General features: G+C 33.7%; 4 protein-coding genes, 1 long non-coding RNA gene and 1 pseudogene across 9 annotated transcripts; 4 read left to right on the top strand and 2 right to left on the bottom strand.

The window, feature by feature from the left end:
* On the bottom strand, positions 662–1,768 carry LOC104763179 (protein MIZU-KUSSEI 1-like). The gene has a single exon (XM_010486587.2). The coding sequence runs from the start codon at positions 1,520–1,522 to the stop codon at positions 806–808; it is 717 nt and encodes a 238-aa protein (XP_010484889.1). The 5' UTR covers positions 1,523–1,768; the 3' UTR covers positions 662–805.
* Positions 4,765–7,549, bottom strand: LOC104760698. Of its 4 annotated transcripts, XR_762989.2 has the most exons (10): positions 7,428–7,548; positions 7,112–7,218; positions 6,954–7,023; positions 6,586–6,827; positions 6,171–6,287; positions 5,858–5,906; positions 5,448–5,749; positions 5,237–5,289; positions 5,051–5,156; positions 4,765–4,957 (listed from the first exon to the last, which is right to left on the bottom strand). XR_762989.2 is itself a non-coding variant. In XM_010483666.2 (8 exons), the coding sequence occupies exons 2-7, from the start codon at positions 7,202–7,204 to the stop codon at positions 5,451–5,453; spliced, it is 870 nt and encodes a 289-aa protein (XP_010481968.1). In that variant the 5' UTR covers positions 7,205–7,218; positions 7,428–7,549; the 3' UTR covers positions 4,972–5,156; positions 5,448–5,450. The 4 variants fall into 4 exon arrangements, 1 of the variants encoding a protein (XP_010481968.1); XR_762988.2 differs by lacking the exon at positions 4,765–4,957 and having other exon boundaries at positions 4,972–5,156; XR_762990.2 differs by lacking the exon at positions 4,765–4,957 and having other exon boundaries at positions 4,972–5,156; positions 7,373–7,548.
* Positions 8,601–11,880, top strand: LOC104760699. 2 transcript variants are annotated; one of them, XR_762991.1, is made up of 6 exons: positions 8,601–8,789; positions 8,896–8,947; positions 9,038–9,162; positions 9,259–9,326; positions 10,677–10,742; positions 11,586–11,880. It is a non-coding gene; the product is annotated as an uncharacterized LOC104760699 (long non-coding RNA). The 2 variants fall into 2 exon arrangements; XR_762992.1 differs by having other exon boundaries at positions 9,259–9,312.
* On the top strand, positions 17,286–18,640 carry LOC104760700 (annotated as a pseudogene).
* On the top strand, positions 19,096–20,875 carry LOC104760701 (dirigent protein 2-like). The gene is made up of 2 exons (XM_010483668.2): positions 19,096–19,214; positions 19,303–20,875. Exon 2 carries the CDS (start codon positions 19,871–19,873, stop codon positions 20,441–20,443), a length of 573 nt encoding a protein of 190 aa, XP_010481970.1. The 5' UTR covers positions 19,096–19,214; positions 19,303–19,870; the 3' UTR covers positions 20,444–20,875.
* On the top strand, positions 20,606–21,889 carry LOC104763180 (dirigent protein 2-like). The gene is made up of 2 exons (XM_010486588.1): positions 20,606–20,762; positions 20,942–21,889. Exons 1-2 carry the CDS (start codon positions 20,606–20,608, stop codon positions 21,310–21,312), a joined length of 528 nt encoding a protein of 175 aa, XP_010484890.1. The 3' UTR covers positions 21,313–21,889.

A 26,789-nucleotide genomic window follows, 5' to 3' on the forward strand; every position in this document is an offset into this window, starting at 1 on the left:
CTTCTCAGAATCTATGTGCAGAAAAGAAACAAAATAGTAAATGATAACCAAACAATAAAAATATTTTTTAAAATATATTAAATATTAAATAAATCATATTCAATATAATACTAATACTACTTATAATGTATATATAATGAAATTTTACATTTACTTTTAAAATAAAATTTTAGATATGTCATATTAAATATTAATATTTAATATTCACCTACAATACAGTTTTAAAAGTAATTTAAAATATTTTTAGTTTTTATTTACGATATGAACATGAGTCTCTTTAATTTATTTTACTATTCATATAATTTTCAAATAGAGCCTTAAAATTAGTTTAACATGAAATTTATATCAAAACTATTATATTAGAAAATTGAAATATTATTAATAAACATATTTTTAATTTATTATAAAATATTAAAACGAATTTTAATATTTGTTCAACTACACCATTATTAACCATTAGGATACAAATCATGATCAACATTCATGTCTTTTCCTATATAATTATACAGAAAAGTGTTTTTATATTTTAGCTTTTTGTAGCCTTTTTGTGAGAGAGGTACCTATGGAAAAAGGATGAACACTTAGCCGTAGCCTTAACTATGGTCCACAACCCACAGGGAAGCTCTCATCAACTACTTCCTTTTTCTACATACTTTAATAATTGCTCAATGGAAAAGTTCCCCATTTAGAAAAATCATCAACTAATTTCGTAGAGATATTACAGACAAAATATTTTAATCACCATTTGTAACTATATTTAAAAACATAGTAAAAAGGACGTCAAAAAGAAAAGTGTAACAAACAGTTAATGAGACCTGAGAAAGTAGATACTAAGCTCTGTGCCCTGACCACTACCTTCAGGGTTGATCATATACAATGCTTCAGAGTCTTTAGAACCAATCACTCTATCGAATCGAGCTCTCATATAAGTCATTTCTCCTTCTTTCTCTTGATCATATTGGTTCTTGCATGGTAACACTCCAGCTCCCATAGAAACACCTCTCAATGCATCAATCACATACGTTTCTTCCTCACTCATGTTCTTTCTCCTAATCGAATACCCGATCTTTCGGCCATTACAGTAAATCCCCCACACGTACTCCTCCAACACCTTCTTCCTCGATGTCTTCGTCTCGCTTTCTAACGCTATCCTCACAGTCTCCGAGGCCATTTCCTTCTGCAGAGCTGAAGTCAGCATCGGGAGTTCAATGATGAACATTGGTAGGCAATGAGGATCTTCTTGTATTGCAAGAAAGACTCTTCCTTTGCGGAACCCGAATATGGTTCCCGTTGTTGCATAGTCTTTAAGTAAGGGTCTTCGATGCCCTCGGCTTAACAAGTTAACCATCTTGCAACCAGATGATAGCATTGGTATGAGCTTGAACATTTTGAGAACCCCACCACCGATGCTTCCAGAAGATTTCTTCGAATGTTTAGAGTCCACTGAATGTCCCGTGTGCCGCAAGAGTGAGAGCACAGCGGAGCTATCCATATTGAAATAGGGGTTAGATCGGATCGGCATAACTCACCTCTTCTTGTTGTTCTTATTGTGTGTTTTTGTGGATGAATATAAGGTTAGGCATATAAAGAGACACCACATATATGAAGGCATATGGGGGGGGGGTGTCTAGTACTAAGTTAGGAAAGATGGTTTGTCATTTGGTTTTGGGAATCTTTGAAAAAAAAAAGAGAAAATAAATTGGTTTTTGGAGACATGTGTGAAGATAAAAAGGAGAAACCACTATTCCACATTGTTACTTATTTATGATTTTAGACAATCATGTGTAGTAGCTAAGCCATACAATACATTTTGTTTCGAATGTTTTAAGCGTTAGTTTCGGCGTTTTACGTTTACATCCAAATTTTGTATTAACAAACAAAAAGGGAAAAGTTATAACATGCGTAAATCTAGATAGTGTAGTTAATTAAGAAACCTACACTTTCTATGTATAATAATCATCACAACGAAGATTTGTATATAAAAATTAATGGGATTTTAACTTATTAGGACATTAAAAACATTACAGGTTATTCGAATTATTCAACTCATCATACCGCTGCTTCCAACAGTAGTATCACAGGTCTATGTTTTAATGAAAAGTTATTGGTAACTTTTTTTTATTAACTAGAGAAAAGTTAAATTTGGATCATTTTTCGATTCGCGCAAAGTCTTGCTAATTTTCTTTCTATATTATCAATTTTATCGGATATCTCCAAAGGGACAGTTATAATTTCGGATTATAAAACCTTCATAAACTTCTACACTTTAATTATGGTGTGTGCTTGATTTCATACACTTTTGCAAACATACTATAACTAAACCAAATGTTAAAATAAAATAAAAATAACACATAAGTTAAAAATTTACACTAACCCCAGTTAAAAGAATTTCGACGAAGTACTGATGAAAAAAAAAGATTTTTGGGGTTATATATGTTGGTTGCCTGGAGATTGGTCGGGTTCAGAAAACCTTATTCTTTACATATCTAGGTTTGAGTCTTGATTTTTCTATGGTCTGGACGAACTATATTTCGGCCCTATTTAAGATGTCCTACGTTGAATTTTATTATTTTCTTTTTGTTGGGAGGGGAGGAAAATGGGGACGAATAGAATACGATTCAGAAATGTTTTACGATCAGTACTAAACGATCCGGGAACATATGTATAGTTTATTAGACTTTTCGAGTAGTAAATTTTTTTTTTTTTTGCATTGTTTCAAACAAGACGTTTTATATCGTAGTAACTAGTAAACCTAGTGGTCTTAGTACAACATAAATGTTATAAATTAAATTACAAAAAATATTAATACTGAGATTTAATAGTATTACCTTTTAAATATTTGGTTGATATTGGGATCTGAAAAAGTTTATTTCGTAACACATTTATCTTTTTCTTCCCTAAGACATTCATCGGTAACGACCTAACTTACCAAAATGGGAGTTTATGATTATTAATGAGCAAGTTTCTTTTAAATTTGTGGTTTCAATTTTCAACAGACATTATAATAATAATCATATATACCACCATTTCCAATTTTAAAATAAATATATTTGATAAATACATGATTTGTGTTAGTGTCATCATTTTATTAGTACTATCAAGATTCAAAACCCATTATACATGTTGTTGGCTGCAAAAATAATTATGTTTTATTTGTGTGTATGTTTCTTCTTTCGTTTTCATGTGTAAAATCACTCCCAAGATAAAGATAATGATATACATTCAATGAAAAGAGCGTTATAACTTTTAACGAAAAGAGTACAATAACTTAGCAAAGGAGGGGGGGCTACACATACAGGTCAAGCTAATGAAAACAATGGCAACGAATGAAACATGGATGTGAACATATGCTATAATATAATTTTAATACGGACCATATGTCTTGTTTTAAAATTATAGAAATTCACACTTTTGTTAAAGAAATTTGATAGTGGAATAGCGTGAGGGGAGACCACACACCCGAAACGTTCATGGGTGGGGGATGGGTCATCATTAAGAGAACCAAACCTACACATGTGTATCAGTGTATACTATCGTTATTGAGATACTTCCTCGAATCACATCGATACTTTTATGAACAAGCACAAGTTTTGACATATAGAACATGTATAAAAAAAACTCTTCTTGTCATGTAAGTAAAACTAACGAGAGACAAAATTAGAGTTTTAGACGATTTTTTCTACTTCTCATTTATGTTGATGGGATGATATATGTGCGGAAATGGCATAATGTAATAGACAATTATACTTCTCATTTATGTTACCAATCGAGACATCTAATTTATCCGAAACTTTTATTTCCATCATACAAGCATGTGATATATTTTGTTAGAGTTCTATATTATTACTTGGCACAATATATATTCATGATAATACCAAATAAATACATTTTGAAAGATACATTCAACGAATTAAACTGCATATATTTCAGTGACTTTACACTACCCTATACGCCAAAGGCCCCAAGCAAGAAAAATATTAGGTTTGATTCACGAGAAAGAGCACCTTTTCGTATGACATTTTGAAAAACGAAGCCAAAATGAAAAATGAAAGGGAGAAGAAGAAAAAGGAACGGTGGTTTGGCCAAAGACATGTGCCAATGTCTCAATTAAACTCAATAAAGTAATCCACTAATGATTGTGTGGAGAGTCATCTTTTCGAATTATTTCTTTCAATTTTTATCCATAAGCTTTATTTGATAATAACGTCAAGTATGGGCACCAACTTATCAAAAACCTTACTTACCTTTATTGGGGGCCTCACTCAGTACCGACGACCACAATTAGTTTAGTAGTTGCAACTGAGACACTTGTACTAATCCAAATCACTTCATTGCAATATATATGTTTTCCTTTTGAAGTCATCACCATAGATTAGTTGTATGAATAAGGTTATTGTGTCAAACACTAATCTATTGAAAATATAATACCACCAATTGAGTCCACCAAATGGTCCAAGTCAAATACCAAATTTTCAGCTTACGAAATTACCACGAATTCTTGAAAATGAACGCAATCGAAACAACGAGAAACAAAGATTGATATGAGTATTTTATAAATCTATGTCTTAGCAATGATTTCCAACAACTTACCACTAACATATTAGGCTACGATATTAAGCTCTGTCGCTTACAAGAGTCTAGTCTCTCCGTCTTTCACCTTATCTTGTTCTCGGTTACATGATACTAAGTCTTCATTCATTAACATAGAGAATAACAGAAGTTGTAGGACGAGAGTAAACTCGTTGAGTGATCTGGATTATTAGGCCGTGATGAATCACGAGACTACATTGTTAGTCTTTATCGCTGTCTTTTAGATAGTTTATAGTTTATTACCTTAATAGCAAACAATCTTGTGAGTGAAATTTCCAATACTCAATAGTTTCATTGGTCTTTGATGAATGTAATATTCTATCACTCTTGTTTTGGTCCAAAACTTCATGTTCTGTTGATATTTATACTGCAAAAGTTGGGTCGGAGTCAACTGTGACTTAGATAGAGGAAAGTACTGCAAATGTATCAACAACCAAACCACAAAAGTAAACCAAAATACCTAAAAGACAGACAGATATTTCAAAAACAAAGTGTTATGTTCAGTTTCCAGTCTTCTCCACCTGAGGACTTTTGCTCATTTACATCTTCTACTCAATATATTCCACCTGAAGATTGACAAAATGTATCTTAGAAATAGTGGAAGATTAATCCATAAGAAATGGCTAAAAGAAAAATATATTCTTACTTGTACAAAACTCTGATCTAGAGGAGAATTTTTTAGTCTGTTATGTTCAGAACCTGAATAAGTTACAACAGCAACTTTAGACAGCCTTAAAAGGTAAACAATCTTGGTCTTTCTTTATAATCTAAGTTTTTCGTGATACTATCTATTCATTAATTCCATTAATAGCAATCCCAAAGGCATTGTTTTTTTATCAAGTTCGAAGAAACCATACCTGTCACTTTCTTGAGGAAGATGGACGGTAGTCCTCATATACCCAGGAAGCTTTTTCTAAAGATTTAGGACCTAACTTGCCTTTCAGCCACTCGAAACGAACAATGAGCTCTTCCAAGTCCATGACAGCAGCTTCCACAGACTCTGATTCCATGATGTTCAACCGAAGATAACCATCGCTAATCAACTTTTCTGTGGCTCTCTCCTTTTCTTCATCTTTAAATTCGGCTCCACTAACTTCATCTGAAGGTCCCTGCTTTTCGTCTTCCATAGATTCAGCTCCACTAACTTCATCTAATGTAACTACACAAGGCAAACATTCATTTTCCACATAAACCAAACTATCAAGATAAACAAAAGGAGTTGACAGATCAAACATTGGGAAAAATAGCATCGTTGTAAAAGAATAACCTTCATTCAAATGTTTCATTAGCTTAGCACATTGCCTCTTTTCCCCAACCTACAAGAAAGATGGATGATAAAACAAGATAAGCTACAACAACAACGAGACAACAAAGTTTAGAATATACAAAGGATACTTTGGACCACTTACATACCATTTGGGTCACTTACATATAGTTAAGGTGTTAATATACATGAGACTTAACTAACAAGATTTTAGGGTTTTTAATTAAAGGGAATCTGCCTTGACTGAACAGGTTATATTCGCATTAGTCATGAGGCTTAAATAAGTTGTTTCATCCATGATTTCTCAAATACTAACCTTAGAAAAAGGCACAGTCCAACCATCTTCAAGTGACCATTCCAATGATGGACGCACATCCTTAGACAGAGCCTCATAGATACACCCTTCGCCATACGGTGGAGCCAACAATTCAATCTGCAAAATAGATAGAAAAAGAAGCACACACTCATTGTTTACTACAAAGTTCAAAAGCCTCCTCCATCTAACGCCACAGAATAAAGCTTAAAAGGAAGCAAAGATGATATGAAAATAAACACATAGGATATGACCATATAGTAGTCGTATCTCATCATCCATTGTTAAAAGTAAGTAAAGAGAAGGCATGGTAGCAGAACAAGAACTCTAAAACTTCTGTCGTAAATTTGTTAATTTTGATAAGAAAGTAACAAAAAACACAAGCAGTTCATAAGAAAAAAGAGACTTCTTTAAGTACCTGTAGCGACTCATTTTCCCTCACTTCTAGAACCGTCCCAGACCAATAACAATAGTCTTCCCACCAGTCGACCAAATCACCAACCTTCCAAGAATCATGAACAACAAGAGCTTCTTCCAGACCACCACCCTCCTCGTTAAGGACTTGGTCTTCACGAAACTTTTTTGGAAACACAGGTCGAATCATTAGGTATTTCTCGCTCCCACCATCGAGTTGCTGAAACACTTTTGTTGTATGTATTCCTGAGGGATATATGAATACGTTAAAAACATTTTAATTGTAACATTTTTATTCAATTGTAACATTTTAACATTGTTACAATGCTAAACCATAAATATTCAATTGTAACATTGTAAGATGGAAATTACTCTCTCCGGGATAATCAAGATACTCCACATCATAGCATAGTGCTCTCCTTTTGTGGAATATCTTCAGAATCTGATAAGAAAGCAAAAACTATTTGAGATTTTTGTGTTCTGTAACCAAAAGAAACAAAAGCAATTGAGATCGAGGTGGGAGTACCTACCTTGCATCGAAACCAAGCTCCACGATACCCAGATTCAAAAGATCTTAACTCTACAGTATGATCAACTTCAAATGGTAGATTGATTTGACTCATCTTCAAATCATTAACTGCGTTTAGTAATCAGACTGTATTAAATTACCAATCAGAGAACTCGAAATCGGAAACTAAATCTACAGATTAAAATCTCAAATCCCTAATCTCTCTAATCGCTTTTTAATAAATTTGTACCATCAGAGAACAAACAAAATGGAAGTCTCATACCAAAATTGAAACTAGCGAGTCGTACACAAATCCCCAGAAATGTATAGAAACAGACCTGGAAATGTTTCAAAACAGCTCCTCTATGAAATCGCGTCAGTCACGGACAGCTCGAATAAACCCTAAGGAAATTGGGGTTTTTCCCTTTTTTTTTTTTTTTGTTTTTGTCCTTTTGTTATTATTTTTTGGGTTTCTTTGAATTTTAGTACGGACAGCTTGAATTCTTGTTATTTTTTTTGGGTTTCTTTGAATTCTTAGAAAAGAGAAATACAGGCTTTTCTATTTACAAAAGATAAACTTTTATTTTTTTTAATACCCATGACACTATATGTAAATATTATATTTGGTCGAGGGCTGAAGAGTCATACTACAATATAAATCGTTTATTTTACTAATTGTGAATAAGGACTGTACTACTTTCCTAATAAAATTTAAAAAACTGTTTATTTTGCCAAATATCTCTTTTTTTTAATGTCCTCACACAACAAAATGATCAAGAGAGGAGAATATATATAAACTCAACCCGGAAACAATTTTAATCGTACATTTTTATACCTCAACTTTGACATAGTGCCAATTTCAACATGAACAAATTTTTAATCATACATTTTTATAGCTTAACTAGATATACACCCGCGGTACACCGCGGAGCCATTTTTTGTTTAGGAGTACATAAATTAAATTAATTATTTATTTTTTCTATATATGTAAATAATTAGTTTTATATTTTTAATGTCTAATATATTGTATAATTCATATTATGTATATCTATTGTTTGACCGCGGGTTAAACGGGTGAAATATCATTATTGTTCATATAATTTTATGGGAATAACTATTAGTCTATTTTTGTTTTTTTGTAATTGCATTTACAATGTAGTATATATATATATATATATATTTTTGTCAAAAGTTTATATATTTTTAATACTGTTATTTTAAATAATTAGATGATTTCGCCACAATTTGACAACCATATATGTAAAGCCGCAGCCACGTGCCGGTTCATTATTATTTTTGTTCACATAAATCTCTGTTAGATTTTGCAAAATTTGTTGAAATTAAATATAAAATAATTCAATAAAGAAGACTCTGTTCTAAAATAATAATGGACCACAAAAATTGAATCAAAAATGTTATAGTTGATGGGTTTTATTAAGGGTCTGGCCCATTGAGTTTTTTTTTTGCTTCCCCAAAATAATATATGCTTGCCAAAAAAAAAAAAAGACAAAAGCAAATGAAAAACGTAAAACAGAAAAAAATGGTTGTCTCGAGAGCAAAAGGTGATTCGACAAAATAGATCAGATTCAGTCGACGATGGATCAGACAATTGCTATTTTCGAATTGGAAAACCCAGAGTAAGATCCATCATCAATCTGTCTTAATGGAGTTTCCGATGTCTTCTTCAATTGATAAGTGAGGTAACATTGAAAACTGTTTAGATTCCGATCTATTCTTTCTATTTCTGATTATAGCTCACAAACTGATAAGATTCCTGCTTGATTGTTTTTTTATGTATGATTCCAGCGATTTTGTAGAACTTGAAAATCTATAAACGAATATGGGTCTTCTTTCAAAGGTTAGACTCTGAATCTAAATCGATGTTGAATTTTTATTTAAATATTAAAAAAATAAATTAACTCCACCGTCTAAATATGATTGTCTGTAGAGAAAAAGAAACGTCACTTTTAGATTCCTGTTAACATCTTCGACATTCTGGTTTGCGAAGATCTGAGATATTTGAACCGTGGGTTCACTCATACTCTTTTTAATATGATTCATCAATTATAGAAGGTAAGATGGTAAGAAGTATATTATTATTCGTGTTACAATAACCAACCTTAAAGTATACTGTCATATATATAGCTAATTGTGTTTTTTTACCTTCAGGTTGAAGTGCATAAATGTAACAAAGGGGTGCTATCAGCAATAATCGGCTTGAAGGTAATTTGATTAAGGTTGGTATCTATATATGCACTCAGTACAATTAGTATTTAAATGTTTCTATCTGTTAACTGCTTTGAGATTTAGAAATTTAATTGATGCTTTAAGAGAAAAATGCATTGCCTATGAAACAAAAAATTAATAAATTGTCTCGTGTATTGGTTATGAAAATGGAAGTAAAAGAATATTTCAATCCGTGTTTAGAAACTAAATAAAAAAATACAATTTATAAAGACATTTATTCATATAAGTCCTTTCTATCGGTTCTGATATACTTCCTTGAAGGGTGTCGAATCACTGGTCCTATTGATAATGAGGCAAATACATTATCAAAAAAACATCTAAATTATAAGAAAACTATAGTTCTGAGTCATAGTACAACAAAGAAACTATTTTCTCTACTAATATAAGAGATGTAAAGTATACTTTCGAAGAAGTAGGCAACTAAGTGTATGTTTTGGAAAACCTCCTTGAAAACAACATTAGTTGTCTGCTTATGAATCTTTCCCTCTTTGTTTAGTATTAGTATTCTCAAACCTTTTTTTGATGTCACCCTAGACAATGCCACATACAATTGGCCATGAGAGAACACATGTTTAGGCAAGTAAAGTCCTACTTTCTCTAGAGACTGTCCCTGACTCTTATTGATGGTCATAGCAAATGCAACAGATAGTGGAAACTGTCTTCTACGCATCTTGAATGGCAGTTTAGTATCTGAAGGTGTTAGATTTATCTTAGGGATTAAAACGATCTCACCACTTCTGTCACCTGTTATTACTCTAGCTTCGACAATGTGATTAGCTAGTTGAGTAATCTGTAGCCTAGTTCCATTACACAGACCACCTTTTGGATCAATATTCCTAAGCAACATAACCGGCACACCAATTTTCAAACGTAAAGCATGGTGTGGCAAACCTGATAGCTTGATACTGTTTAAGAAATCTGGAGGAATCACCGGATTGTTCAGTGAATCTGAATCTGTAGGATCTATACTATCAACACTTAGGTAGCACCTTGGCTGTGTCTGACGGCATATAAGAGAGAGTCCATCATCTGGAAGCCTGTTATCACACAATTTTAATTGTTAGATAGATTCAATGCTCTATAATTATGCTAAGACAAATAATAAACAGAAATTATTTTATTTATCATCAATCTTACGCTTGTCTGAAAACATCAACGTCATGGAATAGTGGGTTAGCATGGACTTGAGAAGCATCAAACGAATTAGTCAGAAATATTACACCTGATTAAGTAAACTCATAAGTATGTGGAATAATGCATATGTTAAATGATAAACAAAGCATAATAATTAAATGTTTTTACCCTTGAATGATTTTATCTTCACAAATTTGAGGACACAGGTGATGATGCTTCCATCAGAGTCTTGACAGGATGTAAAAACGTACTCGGCCAAAGAACCCCACAAGGTACATGACATTCTATCATCTCTATTAATTAAAATGAGTAAGTTGGATTAGTGATTGCATATTCTGTCACACATAAAAATAATATAGACATATTAGCAGATAAGCATTACGTTTCGTCCCGTAGCTCAAAACTGAGTTTTTTTGTTAGGCTTATTATTGGCTTCGAGGTCCTCCAATTCACCCAAACTCACAATTTGACCAATAACCTCTGCAAAATGAACAATATAAATATATATTGAACGTTATTAAAACAATGGTAAGTAGATACTTACCAACAAATATGTGGGGATTAGCTTGACCACTGTGGATGTCTTTGAATTTAGTTAAGGTCAGGAAGCTAGCATCAGAAACAGGGTCACTATCCATGACCATAGTTCCATTGGTAAATGACATCTTGTACAAATGCGAGGTTGGTCTGAATTGACCACTTGCATAGCTTAGAGCAAACGTCTCAATGAAAACCCAGTTACCAATAGGAAGCCTATTCACATATTTCTTTACCAAGTACTTCTTGACTGATGCATGAATCTTTACCATGAATGAATGACCTTTACTTGAACCCTCCTAGAGGTTTTAAAAGGACAAACATCTTTCAAGAAAGCAAAGGTAGCAGCCATAATGTGAGTGATGTATAGATGTGATTGCTTGTGTATATAGATCGTTTTAGGTGAGTAATATTTATAGGGAAACCGATTAGGTCGCCCTACACATTTGTTTCCATCTTGGAAAAAGATTTGATTAACCGAATTAGTAGAGAGATAATTATGTGTTCTTATTTTTATGGTATCTTTATGGGATATGATATATTCTCTAATTTAATTCTGTTTTGGTTGATTGATATAGGAGTTGCGTAATTGGTGGAGGAAATATTTGGGAATCAATCAGTATTCAAGACTAATATCTCATAAGATAATCGTGGAAGGCAAGTAGATAATCGTGGATTATGTAAACATTTGTGGGTTATATGTTTGTCGAATAGGATGGGCTTCGGCTTGTATATATAGATAATCGGACTTGGGCTTGTATATATAGATAATCGTTGGACCCATAACTTACAGAATAATTAATATACAAAATGACAGAGTTGTAAATAAATTGGAACTACAGAAATTTTTTTATAAATGTTTCTGAAAATGTATATATAGATAGATAGATAATGCCAAGTTAATTTTAAAAAATTGCGATGGAAATATAAAAATATTTCATTCATTCCCTAATGGTACTCAGGTTTAGGATTTAAGAATATGCGTGGTTTAGTTAGGATTTGAGAATATGTCTAAAGGTACTCAAAATCAACTAAACAGAAGCTCGGTTTGCTTTGGTTTGTTTAAAGTGTAATTTGGTTTAGTTCTTAAACTAAATCTATATAAAATTTTGATTCAAGAATCGGTTAGGTTCGGCTAACGATATTTAAAGAATTTAGTATAATTCACTTGAAACTTGATTATTATTATTTTTTTTTAAATTAGAGTTTTACGACATGTAGCATTTGACCGCATAATATATACATGTAACATCTAACATATAAGAAGTTGTACATTTGTCATAAGGCATAGGTCCCAAGCGCATAGCTATCAAGGTGGATATTGCCAACGCTTTCACAATCTCCTAGGACTTCCTCTTCAACTGTTTGAAGGGGATCTCAATCCCCGACTCCTATCTTCGATAGCTCCAGGTTTGTATATGCACTACTAACTTCACCATCGGGTACAATGGGATGGTTCATGGATACTTCAAAGACAAACGAGGGTTCCGGCAGGGTAATCCTCTGTCTCCTTACCTATTTGTAATCGCAATGAACAACTTGTCTTTAATGCTAAATAAAGCGACAGAGGAAGGACGCTTTAAATATCAGCCCAACTGCGACAGGGCAAAACTAACTCGTCTTTGTTTTGCGGATGATCTCCTCATTTTCACGGATGGCTCTCTATCGTCAGTCTAGAATATCCTTCAAGTACTAAAAGAATTTGAAGAAAGATCTGGTCTAGCTGTCAGTATCCAGAAGACATCCATCTATGCTGGAGGTCTCTCAGATGAGGAGGTGGACCTGATCAAATCCTCTACTGGTCTGAGCCATGGCTGCTTGCCTATCCGCTACCTAGGAGTCCGCCTCTGCACCAAAAAACTCACTATCCAGGACTGTAAGCCCCTACAACAAATAAAAGGAAAAATTAACAACTGGTGTTCTAAACACTTATCTTTTGCGGGGCCGGTTACTCCTAATCAACGCAGTCATTGCAGGGATATCAAACTTTAGGTGCTCAACCTTTGTACTTCCAAAAAAGTGCATAACCAAGATACACTCTCTCTACAGTGCTTATCTATGGAAAGGAAACATAGAGGGTCATCATTCGGCTCTTGTGTCGTGGGACAGTCACTAAACCAAAAGAACAAGGAGGGTTAGGGATTAGAGACCTCACCTACTAGAACTGAGCATGCACCATAAAGCGTATATGGCTTGTATTTTTCCAATCAGGTTCAGTGTGGGTCGCATGGTTCAGACAACATTTCCTTAAAGGTTCATTAAGCAATTTCTGGACAATGAAGAAGCGGGCTAACTACTCTTGGATGGCGAATAAGCTACTGAAAATTCGGGAAGAGGTATACAATTGGATAAAACTACGTGTCGGGAATGGTCTTACTTGCAAGTTCTTGTCAGACAATTCGTCACCCTTCGGTAAACTCTTGGACTTCTTCTCATCTTCTAGAGACGCAAGGTTGGGGTTCCCACAAAACGCCAACTTGCATCAACTATTCTGCCAAGGACGATGGACGCTTCCACGTGCCACAACAGATAACCAGGTTTCCCTTCTCACATACCTCACTACTCTGACTCTCACGAACCAAGAGGACTACTACGAATGGGAACAAGACGGTAGGATCTACGAAAACTACTCTACAGGCCTGATGTACCATTGTCTTCGTGAAGACTCCCATACAGTTCCTTGGTTCAGAGCCGTCTGCTTCTCCGGTGGAATCCCCAAGCATAAGTTCGTAACTTGGCTTCTAATTCTGGATCGTTTCCCTACTCGCGATCGCCTACTACAATGGGGTCTTCAGACTGATCCAACCTGTATCCCCTGAAACTCTTGCCCTGAGAGTCGGGACCATCTCTTCTTCAATTTCAGGTTTGCTTGGTCAGTTTGGGCTCCCACTGCATCTAAATGTCGGATCCAACCTAATGCCTCTTGGAACACAACAGTTGGGCACATGCCTAAAGAAAACGTACGACTCACCCTACTCGCTTGGCAGTGCTCTCTATACCTTCTTTGGGATGAGAGGAACAATCGGCTCCATCGCCAAAGCTTTAGATCTGCGGATTCTCTCCTCCGACTCATAGACTCCATCATCCGGAACAAGATAACTGGCTTACGGACTTTAAATCTCTCTCTGGCGTCGTCGATGTTTGCACTCTAGTTTACATCCCCTTGAGCAGCCGTACACCCTACGACGGTTCACTATTCCATCGCCTACCTTAACCTACATCTAAGTTTGATCAAGTTTTTCCTACCATTGTGTTTATGTAAATGGGCTTACGCCCCAACAAACTCTAAAGCTGGGCTGGCGTTTATACATATTGTGTTCTTTATGTATTTAAATAGAAAGTTTTTTTCAAAAAAAAAAAAGAAGTTGTACGCAAGACGTAGTCGTTCCGGTAGGGTTTATTGCATATAGTATACAATAAAACTTGTATAAATTAATATTTATTATTTGTAGTGTAAATTAATAATTTACAGATATATATTTTAATTGTTTAAATTTAAAATCATGAATTGAGAAAATTTTAGAAAAATAAGACTAGATTTTGGGATGTTATAAATTTTCTAGTTTTAAAATTGAATTGGTAATAATTAGAAAATATTATTGACAATAAATTGCAAATGCTATAAAGAAATTCACTTATACTCATGACATACATAAATTCTAATTTATAAATAATAATATCAATTTTCAACAGAAAGACTGAGAAAATTGAAGTAACCCTACGTGTATAACATGCTCAAAATGAATAATCTTTATATTTTTGTGGTAAATTTTGCTTCTATTTGATGTAACTACAAAGGTCTTTTGATACTTTTGAGGCTATAGGATGGTTAGATATAGGGAGTTGTTCAATATATTTTCTGATCATTTCTTTTGGAAGGGTTTATGTGAAGTATAAGATCTCTCTTCTTTGTTGAGGCATTAAGGTCAAAACGAATGTTTGTGAATTTTAAAGAAGAAACTAGGAATAAATAAAGAAGAGGGATCTTGACATAGAAAAAGAGGTGATTATGATGAGCTGGAGATGAGAACTGAAGAATCGTTTTAAAGAAATAAAGAGAAGACGACAAATGATCTTTAATTTAGCAACAAACAATGTATCACTCTAGATTGGTTAACATCCCAAATTTTGAATTGAATATGAGTTGCACCATAAGTATTATACCAAGTATTATAATTCTTTGATGTTCGTTCTTTTTCATTTCTATTAATTCTCCAAATAGTTTTTTGAATTAGGTACATTTTCTTCTATTCATTTTTGTTTGGTAAGCCTTTTTTTTAATACAGTAAAACCTGAATAAATTAATAATTATTTATTTAATTAATATTTATTATATGTAGTGTAAATTAATTATTATTAATTTACAGATATATATTTTAATATTTTAATTTTTTTAAAATAATGAATTGAGAAAACTTTAGAAAATAAGACTAGATTTTCGGATGTTATAAATTTTATAGTTTTAGAATTGAGTTGGTAATATTTAGAAAATATTATTGACAATAAACCGCAAATCCTATAAACAAATTCACTTATACTCATGACATACATAAATTCAAATTTATGAATAATAATATAAATTGTCATATTTTAATAGCCTATAAAACTATCAAAATAAAATGATGAATATCTAAAAATTAAAAACTTAAAAAATAAAGCTATTTTATGACATGTTATAGAGTATTGTATATCATTATAGTTTGAAAATACAACATAACAATTGTTTGATAGATATGATATGAGAAAATATAAAATTTTTAAAGCATACATTATTATATCAGCATAAATTTACTTAATTATTAATTTATGATATAATTTGTATCATATTTTACATGGAGATTTCCAAAAAAAATTATCTTATTATCTTAACGAATTTTGTTATTTTTCTACACTGGTCCAATTTGGGACCAGTAAAATTTAATAATTTATAGTGTTTATTAATTTATATTGTACTTTGTTGACCAAAAAAAAAGTATTAATTTATAAAGGTTTTAATGTATATTTACACCTTAAGCAAGGTCCAATACCAAACCCAACTAATTAAGACCATGTTACATATTTTTTAGTACTGTAAAAATGTAAATTAAATCTTAATTAAAAAATAATTAAATTATTATTATTAAAGGATATTCACTTTATCTCTTTAATTAATTATAGATGAAAATTAGTAATTAATTTTAAAAATCTGTTAACTAATCAAAATTAGAAAACTAAGATTTGATGTTAGAGAAATTGTTAGAAATACCTTTGCGTATATATCCCTTTTTCAAAAATATCCATTTTTTGTCATATTTATTTTGATCTTCTTTTACATAATTAAATTTTAGAATTTTTTTTAAGGTTTGGAATCTTTATTTTACATTTAGGGGGTAGGATTTAGTATTTGAAGTTTATAGTTTAAAATTAGTTATTTTGTATATAGAAAAGGGTATTATTGAAAATGGATAATAAGAGAGAATATTTTTGCAAAAAAATATAGAAAAGGGTATTTTTCATATGCTCCTTGATATTATACCATATGATTTTTTAATTATCATATATTACATATAATTAATAAATATATAATTTTTTTTTGCATATGTTATGATCTAAAATTTTAGAAGAAGATATATTAGTCATTCTAAGAAAAAAAAATGTGTAGAAAATGTTCTGCATTAGAAGGTTGGTAAAACTAAATTTATATGGATTAATAAAATTAATAAGTTTTATTTGCTCACACAATTACAATACATCAAATAAATTAAAAAACCCTAATCTTTTAAAACTAAAATAAAAAATTACAAAAACTCTAAAATGATGTGTCAATTCCATAGAAATAGTAGACACAAAAAGGTTTAATTGACACATCATTTTAAAGTGTTTGTGATTGTTTATTTTAGTCTTAGATGATTAGGGTATTTTAATTTATTTGATGTCATATTAGATACAAAAAGGTATAATTTCTTTAAAAGAAGTGTGTTTCAAACTAAGTCATAAATATGATAATTTTTTAAAAAAGATCCTTTGAAAATAAAATAACTATAGTAAAAAAAAAAAAGAAATATTGCCACATCGTTTAAATTTTACTAATTAATTGAAATGATAAGAATAAAATTGGAATTATGTTATGAATAAAATTTTACCATGCACAAAACCACTTTTTTCAACAAGGATAAAATATAATGAAACGAAGATTTGGTTAAAACTGTTTAAACATGTACATTTATCTTGTTAAACCGAAATTGAAATTGAAATTCTAATTTCTAAACCGAACATGTTTCTAAACCAAGATCTACTGCGACAAGCTCAAACAAAACCTTAGAGCTTTTCGTCTAATCGATCGTTTCATTTCACAAACCTAATTCGAGAGAGAGAGAGATCGATCGATCCTAACCAATTCAAAAGCACAATGTTCAACAACAACAACAGCGTCTCGATCTCAGTCTCAGACGAAGAGTCTAACGATTTGAATCGGATCCGAGCTCGAACCCGACGAAAGCGGAAGAAACTGAGCCACAGAACCAGCTACGAGCTACCTCGTTACGTTCTAAGGCTTTTCGTGAGATACTGGGTGGTTTTGGTGTTTCTTCTCGCAGTTGGATTGCTTGGATTTGAATCTACCAGGATTGGTATCAAATCTAGTGAGCTGAAGCATCCACCAGATTCGAGTGGTAAAGAGAGTCCAAGCAAGAAAAATGAAGGAAACTTGAATCGATTGGATCCGACTACCAAGGTTATAGGTGGTGTTAGACAACGTAAGTTTCACTCTCTTAGGTTTGATTGTGTAGTTTCTTGAAGTTGCTATTGGATTGGTTAAAACTATGAGTATTGATAGATTTTATGGATTTGTGTTAGGTTGTTTGAAGCTTCTGCCACCTGAGGAGCTTGAACATCTTGATATATTGGAGCGTAAAGATTCAGGCTCTCCGGTTAAGAGAGTTGTGTATATGAGGGATACTGATTTGTCTATGAGGGAAGAAGAGAGAGCTGTTCGTAGTAATGAGACGCGGTTTAATTTATTTACGGGGAACCAGACTTTTGCTGAGAGAGAGGATAGTTATCAGGTTATGATTTGGTAACTCTACAAGGCTTATGAACTTGAGTTTTCCTGTGATTTTTAGGAAGTTTTTTTTGATGAATCTTGAATCTGTAGATTGTTTTTTTTTTTTAATTATTGGATCAGGTAAAGGAAACAATTTCTGTGCATTGTGGATTTTTCAATGAAAATGGGGGATTTAGGATTTCGGACAAGGATAAGAGGTTTATGAAGACATGTGAGGTAGTAGTCTCGACGTGTGCGTTTGGTGGTGGCGATAACCTTTATGAGCCTATCGGAATGTCTAAGGCATCCAGTCAAAAGGTTTGAATGAGTGTTAGTTTTTGTTGTGAACTATTTTGTCTGCTGCATTCAGTCCTCTGAATAAATGTTTGTGGATGCAGGTTTGCTATGTCGCGTTTTGGGATGAAGTTACTCTCGCAACACAAGAAGGAGAGGGTCATAAGATTGATGAGAATGAGCACATTGGAAAGTGGCGTATTGTGATCGTAATGGATCTGCCTTTTACAGACCAAAGGCTTAATGGGAAGATCCCAAAGGTATTTGTGCATCTACTTCAGGAGCACATGTTATTCTTGGTAGTGCATGTAGCTATATTATTCTCTCGGGTTTAAACTGTTGCTGATTATGAGTTCCTGGTACTCCATGTTATTCTTGTCTTTGCTTGATTTGAATTAGCTCTCAGGGATCCTTTTTCTTGCATCTTTTGATACTGTTTAAATATGATTGAAGTCACAATGTTTGAGTTTCCATTTTGCCCTCGAGCACAATTGAGTATAGTATAAAATGTTGTCATGAAGATTTTAATNCGATCCACAATGATGGACAATTTTCTATTACAATATCTGTGTATAAATAAAGTTATTTTACAGATTCACTACATATGTTCAAAGAACTCTAATTAGCAATAATCATTTTTGGTTTCTTTTTGCGAATAATTGCGAATAACTTCAGCTAGCAAATCGTATTCAACGACTAAATATTATGGCCATTCAAGAAGAAGCATCAAGGGTATTAGTCTTGCCAACTATGCATAGTCTCATCAATGACANTGACGAGGCAAAAGCTGTTGTCAAGAAACACAAAGCTAAACCTGAAGAAGTTGAAGTGCAGATTAATCAATACCGAAGTGACAATTTACCCGAAGATAAAAGATTCAATGGGAAAAAGGGTAAATTTCTTTTCATCATCTATGTTGTAGGAAAATTCCTAAACTTAAGAGGATTGAAGTAACTTTTGGTTGTTTTACATTCTCACAGCTCTCTCTGAAGCCTCAGTGATTGTGAGGGAACACACCCCATTGACCAATCTATTCATGTGCCTCTGGTTCAATGAAGTTGTCCGCTTCACTTCGCGTGATCAGTTAAGTTTCCCATACGTTCTTTGGCGATTGAAAGTTCTCAAGAACATCAACATGTTCCCTGTGTGTACACGTAAAGATCTCGTCAATAGCATAGGTCATGTGCGCAAGGCTAAACCGTTAAGTTAGTCTATGAGTGTAATGTACCTTAACTTTCCAATTCATTTGTTAATTTAGTATCCTTTTTTTGTATTTAGCGTATTGACATGAAAACCAAACTGACACATTGTTAACCGAAATGGAACGAAACAGCTTTGATTATAATCGAGTGTTTACAATATTTTTATACAGAACAACCCAACTGAGAATAAAAGACAGCAAGCTTGAGGATAAAAAGAAAGCAGTGGTTTAGTTATGTTGTGGAAGTAGTAGTTATACCAAAATCACGTGTCTAACTTTATAACCAAAGAGGTTTGTTAGAAAGAACAGTTAGAAACTCCTCTGGTCTCTCCTCTTCTTCTCCGATCATGCTAACTAGAGTCATCTTCCTCACCGCAGTCGCCACTTCTATTCTCGTCGTCCTTCTACTCGCTTTACTCTCACCTGTTCCTGATTACGACCCGCCGGGATCACTCTTCTCCTTCTCCCTCTACGTTCAGCAAACACACATACCATCCTCCACCTATTCCTCTCGTCGGTTCAGTCAACGCATAGCCCGTCCCCGCGGACGAGGAGGAGGAGGAGGAGCATTGATTTTCCGACGTACACTCACGGAAGGACCAGAAAACAATTCTCGGATAGTAGGCAAAGCCGAGGGATTCATAATCCCGCATGAAGACTTTGCTAACTCGGATTTTAACGTGATATATTTGACGTTGGAGACGCCCGAGTACACGGGGAGTGTTAGCATTAGGAGCAGAGAAATGACACATAAATTGGAAGAGGTTATGGAGGTAGTAGGAGGGACAGGAGCTTTTGCGTTTGCTCGCGGAATCGCCATGTTTGCTGAGGTTGATGATCATGAGGAAGAAGCTGTAACCACTTATCGTGTTAAGCTTCTGCTTAGATTTCCACATACTTCTCACCTCGATCCACAATGATGGACAATTTTCTATTACAATATCTGTGTATAAATAAAGTTATTTTACAGATTCACTACATATGTTCAAAGAACTCTAATTAGCAATAATCATTTTTGGTTTCTTTTTGCGAATAATTGCGAATAACTTCAGCTAGCAAATCGTATTCAACGACTAAATATTATGGCCATTCAAGAAGAAGCATCAAGGGTATTAGTCTTGCCAACTATGCATAGTCTCATCAATGACATCACCATAAGGAGTTGTTCAATGTTTGAGGTAAAGATAAAGAGATCATCACGTAAGAATAACGAGCCCAAGCTTTCCCAACCTGTCAAGTGTATGTATAAGTAGCTGTCACGGTCTTCAGGATTTGACATGGTCAGTTATTGTTCGCTCATAATCTTATTGTACTTGAGTTCGAAGTTTACATAAACTAAAAGAAATAGTTAAAAAAAAAAAGAGGATGCCGAGAAAACTGTTAGGACCGTCAAAATTGAATTGAGAAAAAATTACGAGTTATCTTAAATAAACGNGCATTGATTTTCCGACGTACACTCACGGAAGGACCAGAAAACAATTCTCGGATAGTAGGCAAAGCCGAGGGATTCATAATCCCGCATGAAGACTTTGCTAACTCGGATTTTAACGTGATATATTTGACGTTGGAGACGCCCGAGTACACGGGGAGTGTTAGCATTAGGAGCAGAGAAATGACACATAAATTGGAAGAGGTTATGGAGGTAGTAGGAGGGACAGGAGCTTTTGCGTTTGCTCGCGGAATCGCCATGTTTGCTGAGGTTGATGATCATGAGGAAGAAGCTGTAACCACTTATCGTGTTAAGCTTCTGCTTAGATTTCCACATACTTCTCACCTCGATCCACAATGATGGACAATTTTCTATTACAATATCTGTGTATAAATAAAGTTATTTTACAGATTCACTACATATGTTCAAAGAACTCTAATTAGCAATAATCATTTTTGGTTTCTTTTTGCGAATAATTGCGAATAACTTCAGCTAGCAAATCGTATTCAACGACTAAATATTATGGCCATTCAAGAAGAAGCATCAAGGGTATTAGTCTTGCCAACTATGCATAGTCTCATCAATGACATCACCATAAGGAGTTGTTCAATGTTTGAGGTAAAGATAAAGAGATCATCACGTAAGAATAACGAGCCCAAGCTTTCCCAACCTGTCAAGTGTATGTATAAGTAGCTGTCACGGTCTTCAGGATTTGACATGGTCAGTTATTGTTCGCTCATAATCTTATTGTACTTGAGTTCGAAGTTTACATAAACTAAAAGAAATAGTTAAAAAAAAAAAGAGGATGCCGAGAAAACTGTTAGGACCGTCAAAATTGAATTGAGAAAAAATTACGAGTTATCTTAAATAAACGAAATCAGAAGCGAATTACAACGACAAAACATTAAAGCATAAAATAAATCAGGAAGGCGATATATGATATCTTTTTTTTTTTATTTTAATAAATCGGCCGTAATTACTTTCGGACAATCACGATTTATGAATTTTAGGATACAACCGATCACGAACTATTACTATATCACACTAGTAATAGAACTCAAGCGAACATATCTATGTTTACTCTCGAAACTACTAAGCTAAGAACTTACTTGCACGAAGCAAGAGAGAGAAGCTTGGACGAAGCCAAAGAGAGAAGAAGCGACAACGATCTTTAGGAACTAGGAGTCTTTGTGTTTTTGAGTGTGAGAAATAATGAGAGGCTGCGCTTCTATATATAGTGGAAGGAGGTGAGTCTCGCGAGAATATCCTCTAAATGTTCTTAGAGTACTCCACAAGTTCATTGGAGTTGTGACTAAGTTACTTGAAGTTCACGCCAAGTCTTTCAAAAAAATTAAATGGGCCTGAAGCGGTCCAAAAATACTCGGCGAGGCGAGAATTCCCGAGAGCCATGGTCCACGACCCACGTCCAGCTCGGTTCAGCGTGCGTGTGGGAGCCTTCCCTCTTCCTTCTACACACTTTTGGAACTAGAAAAGTGTGAAATCATATATAAAGGAGTGAAAAATCTTTTCCATTTCCGATGTGGGACTTTTTTTGAAACACCCCAAATATCTCATTTCACACTCTTATTTCTCATTCAAATTAACACTGTTTTGGACGTATGAGTATACAATTGCACTATCGACCCGACAATTTTGTTCAGCCATTTGGCCGAAAAGTCACTAGAAAGTAATTGTCCAAAACCAGCAATTTTTCTGAAACTTATTTATTATGGACGTTGTCTCATCTTTGTATTTCTGTACTAATTTTGTTTCATTATTTACCAGCACTACCTCATTCAAGACCCACGGGTGGACTATCACCTTGTAGAAGCAAGCACTCACCTTCGTGAGATGGCCAAAAACATATGTTTCTACAGTCGTTTATTTAATTTTGTTTTGTTTTGCTTTTCCATCTCGTTTATATTGGATTGTATTAAATATGTCCATTTGTTTGTATCCGAATTCTCTTTCTTTTATCATTTTGTGTGTGGTTGTGATTGTAATTTATTTGATATGACCCTATCTTGGACCTACTGCCTCTTTATAATTTCTGCAACTCTGTTCTTACATTTAATTTCATCAAATTAATAATGTGACTCCAACAACCTTATCGATCTTTTCATCATCTCTTTTTTTTTTTTGGGTCAAAAGATTTTCTATTATAAATAAGTATTTAATTTTGTGGTGAATATAAATAATTGAGAGAGATTTTATACCCGCAGAAGGATTGGGATACTAAGTAAATAAAAGACAAGAGAGAAAGATTTTACTTCTTCTATATTTGAAGTTTTTGTAAAATGGTATTCGTATTGATGTATTACAATGAACGATTAATCTATCTATTTATAGAGGTAAAAAGAGAAGTTACAGTGCTTGCATAGTGATGGTAGGCTCCACAGAAGTTACGTAATATTTTTCACATGTACGCATCCTTTTGTGACTTTTGTGTTCTCCTTCTTTTGTTGCCTTTCGTAACACTCCCTCTTGGAGACCAATGTCACTATTGTCCCTTGCGTAATATTTTATGTTGTCTCGTTAAAAACTTTTCTAGGAAAACCCAATGGGAAAAACCTTAGTAAGGTAAAAAGAGTACNGGGATTCATAATCCCGCATGAAGACTTTGCTAACTCGGATTTTAACGTGATATATTTGACGTTGGAGACGCCCGAGTACACGGGGAGTGTTAGCATTAGGAGCAGAGAAATGACACATAAATTGGAAGAGGTTATGGAGGTAGTAGGAGGGACAGGAGCTTTNGTTTTGCTTTTCCATCTCGTTTATATTGGATTGTATTAAATATGTCCATTTGTTTGTATCCGAATTCTCTTTCTTTTATCATTTTGTGTGTGGTTGTGATTGTAATTTATTTGATATGACCCTATCTTGGACCTACTGCCTCTTTATAATTTCTGCAACTCTGTTCTTACATTTAATTTCATCAAATTAATAATGTGACTCCAACAACCTTATCGATCTTTTCATCATCTCTTTTTTTTTTTTGGGTCAAAAGATTTTCTATTATAAATAAGTATTTAATTTTGTGGTGAATATAAATAATTGAGAGAGATTTTATACCCGCAGAAGGATTGGGATACTAAGTAAATAAAAGACAAGAGAGAAAGATTTTACTTCTTCTATATTTGAAGTTTTTGTAAAATGGTATTCGTATTGATGTATTACAATGAACGATTAATCTATCTATTTATAGAGGTAAAAAGAGAAGTTACAGTGCTTGCATAGTGATGGTAGGCTCCACAGAAGTTACGTAATATTTTTCACATGTACGCATCCTTTTGTGACTTTTGTGTTCTCCTTCTTTTGTTGCCTTTCGTAACACTCCCTCTTGGAGACCAATGTCACTATTGTCCCTTGCGTAATATTTTATGTTGTCTCGTTAAAAACTTTTCTAGGAAAACCCAATGGGAAAAACCTTAGTAAGGTAAAAAGAGTACAACCTCGCAAGCTCCCCCTCGACTGATCAGGATATTATCTTACAAGTCTTGTTGACGATGCATTCCAATGTTATATACATGTTTCCTGAACATAGTCGTGGGTAATGACTTTGTGAAGAGATCTGCAGAATTCTCGGATGATCGAACATATCTTACTTCAATGTCATTATTATTTACGAGTTCTTGGGTGTATGAAAAGAACTTTGGAGGGATATGTTTGGTTCTATCACTTTTGATATACCCTTCCTTTGTTTGAGCAACACATGCAGCATTGTCTTCATATAAGATAGTTGGCTCTGTATTCTGATGAATTCTGCTACTTGATTTAATGTGTCGACTTATCGATCTTAGCCACACACATTCTCTACTTGCTTCATGAAGTGAGATAATTTTAGCATGATTCGAAGAAGTAGCTACGAGTGTCTGCTTTTGAGAACGCCATGATATAGCAGTGCCTCCAATCGTGAACACATATCCTGTTTGTGAACGAGCTTTGTGTGGATCTGATAGATATCCTGCATCTGCAAAACCAATCATTTGACCATTTAAATTGTTAGGATAAAATAATCCTAAGTCAATAGTCCCTTGAAGATAACGAAAGACATGTTTAATCTCATTCCAATGTCTTCGTGTAGGAGACGAACTAAATCTAGCCAAAAGATTAATTGAAAATGAAATATCAGGCCGAGTGCAATTTGCAAGATACATAAGGGCTCCAATTGCACTTAGATACGATACTTCAGGACCAAGTATCTCTTCATTTTCATCAGGTGGTCGGAAAGGATCACTCTCAACATTTAATGATCTAACAACCATTGGAGTACTAAGAGGAGTTGCCTTATCCATATTAAAACGTTTTAACACTCTTTTAGTGTATGTGGATTGATGCACAAATATACCCTTTTGAGTATGCTCAATTTGTAGACCAAGACAAAATTTTGTCTGTCCGAGATCTTTCATCTCAGATTCCCCTTTTAAATAGTTTGTTGCTTTCTGTATTTCCTGTTGAGTTCCGATTATATTAAGATCATCAACATATACCGCGATTATCACAAATCCATAGTTTGTTTTCTTGATGAAAACACATGGGCATATAGGATCATTCACATATCCTTCTTTTGTTAAATGCTCACTGAGACGATTATACCACATACGTCCAGACTACTTTAACCCATATAATGATCTTTGCAACTTTATTGCACATAACTCTTTGGATTTAGCTTTTAATGCTTCTGGCATATTAAATCCATCAGGAACTCTCATATAGATATCATTATCTAATGATCCATATAAGTATGTTGTAACGACATCCATGAGACGCATCTCTAGATTTTCGCCAGCTGCTAGACTCATTAGGAATCTAAACGTTATTGCATCCATAACGGGGGAGTATGTTTCTTCATAATCAATTCCGGGTCTTAGAGAAAATACTTGAGCTACAAGACGAGCCTTATATCTCGTAATTTCATTTTTCTCATTNGAAAGACATGTTTAATCTCATTCCAATGTCTTCGTGTAGGAGACGAACTAAATCTAGCCAAAAGATTAATTGAAAATGAAATATCAGGCCGAGTGCAATTTGCAAGATACATAAGGGCTCCAATTGCACTTAGATACGGTACTTCAGGACCAAGTATCTCTTCATTTTCATCAGGTGGTCGGAAAGGATCACTCTCAACATTTAATGATCTAACAACCATTGGAGTACTAAGAGGAGTTGCCTTATCCATATTAAAACGTTTTAACACTCTTTTAGTGTATGTGGATTGATGCACAAATATACCCTTTTGAGTATGCTCAATTTGTAGACCAAGACAAAATTTTGTCTGTCCGAGATCTTTCATCTCAGATTCCCCTTTTAAATAGTTTGTTGCTTTCTGTATTTCCTGTTGAGTTCCGATTATATTAAGATCATCAACATATACCGCGATTATCACAAATCCATAGTTTGTTTTCTTGATGAAAACACATGGGCATATAGGATCATTCACATATCCTTCTTTTGTTAAATGCTCACTGAGACGATTATACCACATACGTCCAGACTACTTTAACCCATATAATGATCTTTGCAACTTTATTGCACATAACTCTTTGGATTTAGCTTTTAATGCTTCTGGCATATTAAATCCATCAGGAACTCTCATATAGATATCATTATCTAATGATCCATATAAGTATGTTGTAACGACATCCATGAGACGCATCTCTAGATTTTCGCCAGCTGCTAGACTCATTAGGAATCTAAACGTTATTGCATCCATAACGGGGGAGTATGTTTCTTCATAATCAATTCCGGGTCTTAGAGAAAATACTTGAGCTACAAGACGAGCCTTATATCTCGTAATTTCATTTTTCTCATTTCGTTTTCTAACGAATACCCAC

This window comes from Camelina sativa, chromosome 18 (genome assembly GCF_000633955.1).
Source record: "Camelina sativa cultivar DH55 chromosome 18, Cs, whole genome shotgun sequence".
NCBI classification, from domain to species: domain Eukaryota; kingdom Viridiplantae; phylum Streptophyta; class Magnoliopsida; order Brassicales; family Brassicaceae; genus Camelina; species Camelina sativa.

Bases quoted from the DNA above. Each gene is read 5' to 3' on its own strand.
- LOC104763179 (XM_010486587.2), bottom strand. From the start codon at position 1,522: ATGCCGATCCGATCTAACCCCTATTTCAATATGGATAGCTCCGCTGTG.
- LOC104760698 (XM_010483666.2), bottom strand. From the start codon at position 7,204: ATGAGTCAAATCAATCTACCATTTGAAGTTGATCATACTGTAGAGTTA. The intron at 6,288-6,585 runs GTACTTAAAGAA...TCTATTTTGCAG, and splicing joins GGGAAAATGAGTCGCTACAG to ATTGAATTGTTGGCTCCACC. The intron at 5,907-6,170 runs GTTAGTATTTGA...TCTTTCTTGTAG, and splicing joins GGACTGTGCCTTTTTCTAAG to GTTGGGGAAAAGAGGCAATG.
- LOC104760701 (XM_010483668.2), top strand. From the start codon at position 19,871: ATGCTAACTAGAGTCATCTTCCTCACCGCAGTCGCCACTTCTATTCTC.